The following is an 11,929-nucleotide window of genomic DNA, read 5'->3' as shown; positions in this document are numbered from 1 at the left end:
GCCGGATTCTCCTCAACAATATCTCATTCATGTCTCCGATGGAAACGCAGTACAGTCTACTTGTAATGCAGACTTCTCCCAGCAACCAGACCTGCTGCCTCGGAATTACGGAGCTCAAAACGCCCCCATCAGCAGACTCGGCCTCCGGAGCAGCAATTTTATAAGGATTGGCCACTCGCCTAACTTTTAAAACCGACAACAATATCAACATCCTAGCTAGAAACAATAGTATGGCGTCTTCAATATTTATGGTAACTTTTATATCTGCTACACCATGCTGCCTGCTTCTCAAGCGCACTTCCAAAACATGCACACATTTATTTTACTGAACCATACTCATATTGAGAAGTGCAGTAAAAACTCAATATGGTGCGATTGATGTTATGAATTTGTTTTCTCTGTGAATATAGCAGGCGAAACATTCGCGCTCTGATTGGCTGAATCATCCTCAGCAGGCGACAATAAGAAGTAATTCTCTGTATTCAATTAGTTAACAAGAGGTTATGCTTGAGAATATGAAATGTCAACTGCGGTGTCATTTTTTTAAATACCATTGCAGAAAGTCTGCTGTACATGCGCTAAAAAAACAGTGCTTTCCCCAAAGACCCCAGTAACACACTTAGCAACCATAGAACACTGCTGTCTAAAACCATGACAGTTACTGTCACTCTAAATTTCAAAGCATTAAGATTTGCAGCTGAATAAACAAGAATGTGCCAATGCAGCAACACAGTGCTTCGAATAAATGCACAATACAATTATTATCAAATTGTGAAGTTATATTAATAATATGAACCCAGCACACGCAGTAATACATTTTATACTATGCAACTCTGTATAAATGTTTCAATATTAGATGAATTCCAGACCCAAACTGCTCCAGTCACCGGTTTAGTCAGCAAGACACCAACTCACATGTAGTTTGAGAATGCCCCTTAGTGACCAACTTAGCCCCAAGTGCCCTCCATTTTGTGATCTTCTCATTCTAGGGCAGCAGTGTGGAGTAGTGGTTAGGGCTCTGGACTCTGGACCGGAGAGTTGTGGGTTCAATCCCCAGTGGGGGACACTGCTGTTGTACCCTTGAGAAGGTACTTTACCTAGATTGCTCCAGTAAAAACCCAACTGTATAAATGGGTAATTGTATGTAAAATAATGTGATATCTGTATAATGTGAAATAATGTATAATGTGATATCTTGTAACAATTGTAAGTCGCCCTGGATAAGGGCGTCTGCTAAGAAATAAATAATAATAATAATTTCAATGGCTTGCTGATTCAAGGTTATAGCCATCAATCTCAACTCTGAGAAAAGTATTTGCAGAGATATCGTTTTACTGGTATCCTGTGACATTAACAGCCTGGACTTCTGCCGCAGACGCAATGGACAATCTTGTATTATGTAACACGATATCAACAATGGTTAGGTGATCTTTACTTTGGGAGTATTTGTTTATTTTGTCTTGTATTGTTGTTGAATCATATATATTATTTGTTGTTGTTAGACTGTATTAAAAATGAATACATACAAAATTATATATACAATGTGTATATATATATATACACAATAAAGGTTGTTTAAATGTACAGATGGCAATTCATTAAAACCTAGTTAAAACCTAGAAAAGAAAGGAATGCAGATTATTTACTGTGCTTTATGTACCGAGGATAATATGCATAGTAGTTAATGAATTAGTCGATTCATGACTGAGGGTCAGTGTACAGGCTCCAGAATCAAACATGTTTGATAAGAAAGCCCTATAAGCTCATTCTTGCTGCACTGCTGACTTTCAGTGTCATGCATAACTGTCTGTGCACTGTGGTGGTTGTCAGTGCTTTCTCATTACCTGCTGCAAGCTTTGATTACTGTGCATACTGTTTGAGCTGACACCATCCTCTAAAGCCATTGTTTCCTTCCTTCCTAGTGGATTCCAAAGTAGCCACACCTTGTATCTGATTGCACTTTGAAACCAAATCCCTTAATCTTCTCCTTAAATTGACCTCACTAGTACTTCAGGTTGTGTTTAAGGGGTTTATGAAGTGGTCTGAATCCCTTACTTACATGCATTACTTGTGGTTCAGGGGGGTTATTAGGGTGTAAAAAACCCTTACCTCCATTCCTTACATATTGTAGCATGTTGGTAGTGAAAGAACACAATAGGAGGCATACAGTACCTACAGTAGTTTTTCTTCATTAAAACAATATAGCCTATTTATATACAGATTTCACGTTAAAGACAAGGATTTGTGACACTTCCAGAACATTTACTTTAGTGCAAAGGTATGACCAAAAGTTTAGCATCACCTAGAATTTTAGGATTGAGACATAATTGAAAAAAAAAATAATAACTAAAAAAAAAAAAAAAAAGTTAGATTTCAAAATGTCACATTTTTCAATTTTTGTCAGTTTTTTGTTAGGTATATGGAAAACTTTAAAGCGCTATGTAATGCAATATGTTAACATAACATAATTCAGCAGGTTTCATTCGAATTTATGAAGCAAAATGAGTTCATTCTACAGGGGGATGCAAAACTTTTGGCCAAAGCTGTACAGGTTTTTCTTTCTTCTTTGGAATTTGACAGACTGAATTGTATTTTGTTTACACTATGACTTTTAAACTTTATATAAGTGTTTTTAATTTTTATATTGCACATGTTAGTGTTTTTTTTATTATTATTGTTGTTTAGATTTTCAAATAATGTAAAGCTGCAAACCCAGAACATTGCATGGAAAAATACAAGCTCAACTTGACTATGTGCTAAGAAAACAGACCCATTTAGTCAGAATTTATAAAAGGCCATTATTAGACATAGCTTTTGTACTTCAGGACATTATACAAAGCAAATGTCATTTACATTTCAAAAAGGATTGCAAAAGCACATTTGAATAGCATACAGCAGATTTATTTTCAAATGTAAATTTGATTTTGAAGGGCATATTTTGGGGGGACGACACAAACAAAAAGCTACCTACCAGAAGGCACTTATTACTTCAATCAGATGTTTTTCCCCAGTATGATACAATGAATGGAAATAATACAATAGCAAATGTCAAGATAAGAAGATAAGGTTTCCAGTGTAATTTCCACATATTAAAAACAGTAACTTCAACTCCAAATTGCTGTTCTGATGCTTCCCAGATGGGAGAGATGCCATACGCCTTAGAAGCCCAAGTTCCACTAATTCACATATAATATATATATATATATATTACACACACATACACAGTGCTCACCCTTTATAACGCTATAGTGGGGAGCCATAGTTACAAGACCGTGCTATTTGTGTTCCACCTTATAACAAGTATAAAAGGGCTACTGTAATGGCAAATGGCATTATGGAGCAAATGGTAGCCACGACCCTACCGTGTTATAACCGATTCCGAACTATAACGGGGCGTGTTATAACGGGTGAGCACTGTATGTATATATATATATATATATATATATATATATATAGTTTTATAGTTTGATTTTTTTCTTTTGTAACAGGCTTCTCCAGAGACACCCACCAGTTTCTGTTGCTTAGTAATGATGGCCCTCATTGTGATTAAGGGGAGCTTCAAAGCACAGAACACATCTCATTAGTCACTGCTGTCAGGATAATGAATCCCTGCGAGAATGCTGATTAAAAATATCAACCTCCTTATTGTGAAACCTGTGAAGATTCACCTTAAACCTAGTTTATATGGGGAAATTAGGTTTATTAGGATCATCTTTACCTCCATTACGCAGGATGGGCTATAATGAATCTCATACTCTTTGATGCTGAATAGCCACAAACAGATTCCTACATTTAAAAGTCTCTTTTCTATTTGATAAATAAGGTGATTCTGGAATCTACAGTCCGATGTGGTTTACCTTTTAAAAATATGTCCTGGTGTTTCAAAGTATTAAACCAGAACATTCTCATGTATTCATTCACTCACCTTCCTGCACCTTCCCAACAGTCACTCTGAATACATGGCAATAAACGTTTCCTTGACTTCACCTTAAACAAGCACCTCCTCAATTAAATTTCCGCTGAAGTCTACACTTTCTGTTGCAGTTATGCATTCTGTGTCTAACAAGTAGGTCGATATGAAAAATATCCCTGCAGTTATAACAATCAGTATCACTGAAACCTCCACAGTATACCCGAGATACATGCATGAAAAGACAGGCGACTCCACAAAGTGTATCCCTAGATTCTGGTACTTAAAAAATGTGTTACAAAGTGTTATCAATTTATTAACAATGTAAGTGTGTATTATAAGGATATAAGGAGACTGTTATTCAAGCATTTAAACAGATTCCATTACACACATTTGCTTCTGCAGTTGTATGCTTTTCGAAAAGAACATTTTATTTTATGATTGAAAACAGATACAAATAAGTAGTTTTCATTTATTTATTGTTCTGTAATATATTCAAGTATCGACTGCAAGAGGCATGGGAGGAACTGAAAGACTGTTTCTCTTAATAGAGCAGTGGAGAAAAAAAAGCATTTATGTTTTTTTTTTTGTTTTTTTTTTTAATAACAATTTGCTATTTGTTACATGTAGTTCTTTTATTAATGTCCACAGAAAGCAGAATAAATGTTAAGGCATTTTAAATGTTATTTCTTACTTTTCGATGTAGCTAGTCCTGTTTTGGCTCTTGCCACACAGAAATTATTATGTACTGTATTTGGGTACAGTGTTTAGTTCAGATAAGTTTAATGTGAGAAACCATAAGGCCTACTTATTTAAAAAATGCTGTGTACAGTGAACATGAGATCACATAACGTAAAGGACATATGTAACACACTTATCAGCTTTTGTAACACAAACCACAGTGTATTCATACACTTCATGCTGCAAACATCATGAGACTATCATCAACGGAATCACCATTAGGTCAGTTGCAAAGGGAGTTTGATGCTCTTGTTTGGACTAACGTTTATACCATTGCTCACCCCTCATCAGTTAAGACAGATCAACTTTAATACTGTGTATTAAACTGGGCCCTTGCAGTGGATTAGGTGGATTAAGTCAGTCCTGTGAAGTTAGAGATTACGCTTGTCTACATGCTCTGATTTGGCTGCTGCTTCTCAATATTTGCTTGCATCTGTTTAATATGGGTTATACACATGAAAACGCTGTTCTTTACATTCCTTATGTCAGTATTACATTACTCAGGAATAATGTATATTTTTAATCAGTGTTTTGAACTTAATACAACCTTGCAGCCCTTATAAAAATCACCATGGTATTTTTACACAGTAATGTTACACTTCCAGGTGCCTTTCTAATGCTAAGACTGTGCATTTATAGAGTTCCTTTTATTATTGCTCTGCTTACAATACCTCCTCGTACTGTGCTTTACAATACTTTCACATACTGTACGGTTAGCTTTTTCTTTCTTTTTAAACTTGCGTTTTTATTTTTGATCCTTGTGTTTTTCTTGGTAGACTGGGAGGAGAGTTTATAGTAATGTTGTTTGAGCTTTGTACCTATATAACCTATAACAATAATCTGTGTTAAGTCTGTAACAGAATAAATGGTGACTTGTCACTAAAATATACAAAGAAATCAGATACATTTTTTCTCGATACTCCCATACAAATTAAGCAATTATTAATTTCAGTTTGGATGGAGTATGTTTGCATTTTAAACACACAAACATACTACAAGTATTGAAAGTATGAATATGAAACAGCCTTAAATCAAGCAGGTTATAAATCATTAACATGTATGCAGAGTGCAATGGGGGTGTGTTTACATTGTCCTGCAAGTGTACACTATTTTATAGCAGGCACAGAACAACAGATTCCACATTTAAATGGCAGATATTAGTTTAAATCCTGTCAATGCTAACAATGAATACAGGGAAACAATGATTAGATCAAATAATATGGTCTAATTGTATTTGCATGACAACACACAGAAAATGATTATTCAAATACCCTGGTTTGTGTTCTCTGTATACTGCTCAATGGGTTCCCGTGATCAGTCTAACTTGGCCCGGTTGATCAGATCCGCTAAACGAATTAACTGGATCTTCTGATTAGTACGCTGCAATGGGGTTGGACTGTGTTCAGTTCCTGGGGATCTTGTATTATTGAAGATAGTCTGCTTGAAGTGGATTAAACTGCTTGATCCCATTCTGTTTTATTGGGGTGTCAAAATAACTTAAAGGAGTTTCAGGTTCTGATATTTTGTGTTAAGATTTAAAGTATGGGTGAAACCGTATACTTTAACATTGCCTTAGAACGTGTAGCAGATTGTCCTGCGTGTGTTGGTAATGAAAGTTAAATGCGCGTATCATTTTATTTTGGTGTGAACTCTCACATAAACACATTGTTTATAAAATCTGTCTCTTAATTTACTTTAACATCCTCCACAAGAGCTGTCAGTTCATCCTCGGTAAAACAGATTTCTCTCTTGAGATTAATTATCTTTGCACACGAGCCTGACTGCTGCACAGCTGTTCATAGATATGTCTGTTTTTTATAGGGGTCAACTCTCTCGTTAAGTGATTGTGTACCTGTGAAAGATTATTGCTGGATGCTCCCGATTGGCTGGACATTATGAATACTTTTTTTTAGAATGTTCTTATGTTCTTATTGTCTAAAGTTCCAATACTTAAGATAAAGATCAGTGCCTAACACAGGTTTGAAAGGAATATGAAACTCAGCCCCTAAAAGGGCTTTCTTCGTGTCTAATTAGGTGTTTCTACTTCCCAGATTCCATTGCTCTGAATGATTTATCCACTTCAGCAGTTTAAGTGGCTTTATAGATAACAAGCATACAGGCATCTCTGAGGCTGGTTTTATATCTCATAGTAAACATTTTATTTACAACTGTCAGGTATTTTCACCATCCATATTTGTATGTAGTACCATTGAGGTGACATTGCATTTTACTATTAGACTGCACAGAAACACACTTGTTTTCTGTACATATAATGTCATGGATGAGGCTGTTGCTGTTTATGTAGGTTAATGAGTCTAATACCTTCAGCAGTTATTGCCAGAAGGAAAAGAAAACCAAAAGAAAACAGAGAATTGAGACTCCTTAAGAGTAGCCACAGTTATAAACTCCTAGAACATTTTTAAACAACAGTCTACTGGGATTAATTAATTCTTTATAATGTAAATTAGACAAAACATATCAGTGCAGTTTACCACTCTCTTACCAGCTAAGGGCTGACACTCCCAGAAGCCATGTAGCCTAGAGGCATTGAGAAGGCATCCCATGGTAGTTCATTAGTCTAATATTCCAATCAACACCAGTGTGACTACCAGTCCCCCTTCTACGAATACGCATTAACATAACTGAAACATGGTCAGCGAGGCTAACAATGTAACAAACGTCTGTATTTTATTTTCCTAAAGATAAAAGTACACTGAAATTGCACATTTTTTCACCAAATATAGCAGCACTCGAACTGTCTGTCGTGGACTAAACCGTAGGCACCAACAAGAAAAAAACTAAAACTAGTAAGAAAAACAAAACAAAAGCAAACAAAACTTGTATCCTAGAGGTCATATGTATTTACACATCATGTAAACCAATTACACAGCACTCGAAACATCTTTCGGTATGACGTTTATAAAAAGACAATCATGTTTCCATTAGATCAGTTTACATTGCACATAAACAAGTAAGTGGTATTTGCGTTGGCAGTTTAAAGTTCTTTTTTTAGTTCAGTTCAGAGCTATACCACAGATCGGTGCTCACCACAAACATAAATGGCACTGGGACGAATCCGCCTCTTTGTGTGGCCGGGCAGTTGGGGTAGGAACTTAAAGTACTTGGGCATTAAGTCCAGGCAGGCGTCCCGAAATTTCTTGATCCTCCAGTAGTAGATCAATGGGTTGAGGGCAGACTTGAGGTAGCATAACCAGAGGAGCCAGGTGCTTATTTCAAAAAAGTTAGCCTTGTAGTAGAAGCTACTGTTGAAGGTGGAAATCAGGCTATAGATAGTGAAGGGTGCCCAGCACACTGTAAACACTGTAAACAGAATGAGTATGGTTGTAAAGGCACGTGTCTTGAAGCTCATGTCTATGTTCATCTGAAAGGGTCTCTGCAAGCTCATGAGGCCCAACTTGCTAACTTGACTCAGGCAGATGCTGTCCGGGTGGCTGTGGATTCGAATGGCATTGTGACGCACTGTGTTCAGGATGCCCAAGAAGGTGTAGAGCATCACCATGAAGGGGATGAAGAAAAAGACTACCATTATAAGCACTACATAAGTGTGGTAGCCTGGCTCTGTGGTATAGCCAAACACACACTGGGGGGCCCTGGAGGGGATCTGCAGGTCTGGCTTGCCAACGGCCAGGGGGAAGGAAAAACAGAATGAAAAGGCCCAGGAGATACCGATGAGCACTTTAGCCTTATAGGGGTTCAACCTGTCCTGTTTCTGAACGATGATGAGGAATCGGTCAATGCTGATGATAAGCAAGATAGCCACTCCTTCAATGACGAAGAGCCAGAAGAACATAGCGGACACCTTGCAGAAAACATCCCCGAAGATCCAGTGGTTGGTGATGACACTGACCAGGGCAAAAGGCATGTTCAACACAGCCAGCATCATGTCTGCGAAGGCCAGGCTAGCTAGGAGAATGTTAATGGCGGAGCGCATGGCAGCCCGCTGGTAGACCATCAAACAGACCACCACGTTCCCCAGAAAAGACACCAGCAGGATGAAAATAATCACGGTGGAAAGGAATATCTGCAAGGGCGCACTGAGGCCCTCAAAGCTCTCCTGCAAGTAAGGGGACACTGTGTTGTTCTCCATGGAGACGCCTGCCAGTAGCAAACTGTTCTCTGATAAACCTTTGACCAGTGCAAGATGCACCCTGGAATATGGAGTAATGTTCAAATAGCCATCACTGTTGGAATTTAGCAAACCACTGGAGGCCTCTGCCCGAACAGGGGGCAGTTAAGCAGAGTAAACCATTCTTCCCAAGGGTAGGCAGGAAGGGTTGCAAGAATGCCTTCAGCAAGCATCATTGTTACCGCACTCTGGCAGAGCAGGAGTCCACTTGGAGGCTGACAGTTCATTGGTTGTCAGTGGCATTTCAGCAGCTCATCCTCTGAAATAAAGAACACAACAGGTTACGGTAGTGTGATTCCTAAATTGAGTCACACAAGCTACTTAAAATCCTAATAAGCTGTTAAACAGTTTTTGATATATTGGTGCTGTACTTTTAAAAACAATTTGCAAAAACATGTCTATAGTACTGAGGATGACTAATTGGACCCTGCATTCAGAACAAGATAAAAGGCAAGAGTTTGAACAGAACATTCCTATGCGGCAGCTCACAGTGGGAAGCTTGTTACTCATACTGTAGCTTTCAGGTAGTAAAACGCTCCTGAGGAAATATAAAAAGCATTGAACACATCTCAACAAATTGCTTATCATATTATTCTGAATATACACACACACACACACACACACACACACACAAGTCAGCCATAAAGCACATACAAATTAAATCAGACAAGTACTCTTCCTACATGTAATTCATATTTAGATATTTTGGGTTTTTCCAGCATTTTCCAGCATTTTCCAGCAATGAATTCGAGCATGTATTACCATGGAAAATATATTTCAGATAAGATCATGTGCATGAAAATCGGAATTCAAATATCAATATATAATTGCCTCAATATTTATATCATATCTGTGTGACTCACTTTACAGACAAGGTTGCACTTCAGACTATAAATCTTGCTGAGGATGCTGTTCTTTCTAGACTGGATTATTGTAACACTCTCCTCGCTGGTCTCCCTGCTTCAGCTATTCACCCTCTTCAACATTCAAAACTCTGCTGCTCGTCTTGTATTCTCCCAAGCCCGCTACTCTCACGCCTCCCCTCTGCTTCGCACTCTCCACTGGCTACCTATCTCTGCTCACAATACATTTAAGACCCTTGCTCTTGCCTATCGCTGTATTCATCATACTGCCCTTTCCTATCTCCAATCCCTCGTGTCTCCTTGTATTCCCTCTCACCCTCTTAGCTCATCCTCTACTGGCTGACTTGTTATGCCTTCTCTTCGCTCTCCTTCCTCCTGTGCTCGCTCCTTCTCTTCCCTTGTCCCCCTGGTGGAACCAGCTACCGGTTATCCTCAGGACTGTTCAGTGTTTTACTACTTTCTGTCGTCTTCTCAAAACCCATGTATTCAACCTTTATCTGTAAATTCCTATTTATATATCTTTTTGTATTTTCCTTTATTTATATTTATTTTGTATATATTGTAGATATAAGTTTGTTTTGCATTTTTATTGCCTGTAACTTATATACTTGGTTTAATTTATGTAAGTCACTTTGGATAAAAGTGTCTGCTAAATAAATAATTAAATAAATAAATAATAATACTGTTGCCTTGGTGATACTGGATTAATCTAGCCTCCAACAAACAGACTCATGTAATTAAATGGCAAACACCTTCAACATGAAGTTGAATGTCTGTGTTAGCAACAACAAACCTTGAAACAGCATCCACATTGGGTTACCTCTTCACACTGTGATTGTCAATGATGAGACTATCCTATACAAGCTCGTTTGAAATGGGAATTCAAGGATATGCGACCACACACTCATCAACCTCTTGTGGCATATTCAGTTACTGTACAGTCTTCCCATACTCTCATTTGCAATGAGAAATGTGTGTGTTTATGAACAAACAAGGTGCATTTCCCTGTAGTAAAAACTCAGACTCTCTACTTCGTTCATGCTTGTTTAATTAAATGTGTATTTTATTTTTTTTATATTTACAGTAGTAAAAACATATAAAAAACAACGGCCAATACCAATAAATCCAAGTTTTATAATTGCACCCATCTACTCAAGTACTGTGTGAAACACACATCTCTGTTTTCTGCGCGTGCAGTTGAGTTCTACCGGTCAGAAAAGCATTTTCCGTATAGATTACGCTATGTCATCATTACAAGTATATACCTGGTTTTTGCTTTTGAAAAGATGTCATGAAGAACACCAGTACAGCATTCATCTTTTTGTTCAAATTCTCAAGTGAACAAAGTAAAGGATTTGGCAAGACACCCTTGGCAAGAGTAAACAGCAATAAAATAATATATTTATTATTTTTAAACAGCAATAAAATAAGCTCAAAGCAGTTCAATCTGACACGACTCCATTGACTGTCAATAGAAAATCTTCTCCTGAGCTCTCTATATCCCACAACAATTTGCACCCAGCATGACGGAGGTCCATTTTGTACTGGTGTTGAAAAGTGAGTTAGGACAGAAAGTGTTATCGTATCGGTATATTCTAAACCAAAACTAATTTTACCTGTATCTGTATCGTGTGAACAGGGTATATGCAGCCCAGTCACCCTTACTGTACTGCGGTAGGTATGATTACATACAACATGCATGGGAAGGGAGATACTGGTGCCTCTACATCCAAATAGAAATCAATAACCCATATATGTATATCGCAATTATATACTTTTGATTATTACAGTAATCCACGCAACCTTTTAGATGACTACCAGGCCATTTTGAATAGGAGGACAATGGCAAGGGCATCCAACAAATCCCTCACATGCGTATATTATGCATTGTATAAAGTTTGTAAGACAAAAAGAGCGATTCCCTCTTAAGGGAATATCAAAGATATGGTGCGCATGACAAATAGTGTCCTCAGCATTTCAAGTAACATCCTGCAGTTTATCATCTCATGCAGTGTTAAACACTTGTTTTGTAAACAACCCAGATTATGCGAGCGCATACATAGTGATCTCTATGGAAAGCCATCTGGGACAAAAGCTTTAGAACGAGCCAGAATCTCATGGGACAGAAAAAAGGCAAGCATGTCATTCTGAAATGCCTTGCTTAAACAGTGCCAACTTACTGAAAATGCGTAGTGATTTTTATATAGATTGTATATTCTATATATATATATATATATATATATATATATATATATATATATATATATA

The 11,929-nt window shown here is 37.5% G+C and overlaps 1 protein-coding gene across 1 annotated transcript in view; it reads right to left on the bottom strand.

Annotated features, from left to right (window-relative positions):
• Window positions 1–3,911: 3,911 nt before the first annotated feature.
• Window positions 3,912–11,929, bottom strand: part of LOC117411549 (probable G-protein coupled receptor 63) — a 29,841-nt gene continuing 21,823 nt past the window's right edge. Inside the window, exon 2 of the mRNA XM_034019191.3 lies at window positions 3,912–9,057. Within this exon, the coding sequence (XP_033875082.1) occupies window positions 7,677–8,759 (1,083 nt within the window). The 5' untranslated portion in view covers window positions 8,760–9,057 and the 3' untranslated portion in view covers window positions 3,912–7,676. The remainder of the gene's footprint in view (window positions 9,058–11,929) is intronic.

Source organism: Acipenser ruthenus, chromosome 6 (assembly GCF_902713425.1).
Source record: "Acipenser ruthenus chromosome 6, fAciRut3.2 maternal haplotype, whole genome shotgun sequence".
In the NCBI taxonomy this organism is placed as follows: domain Eukaryota; kingdom Metazoa; phylum Chordata; class Actinopteri; order Acipenseriformes; family Acipenseridae; genus Acipenser; species Acipenser ruthenus.
The sequence above is the reverse complement of the archived record's forward strand: the minus strand, read 5'-3'. Positions and strand labels throughout refer to the sequence as shown.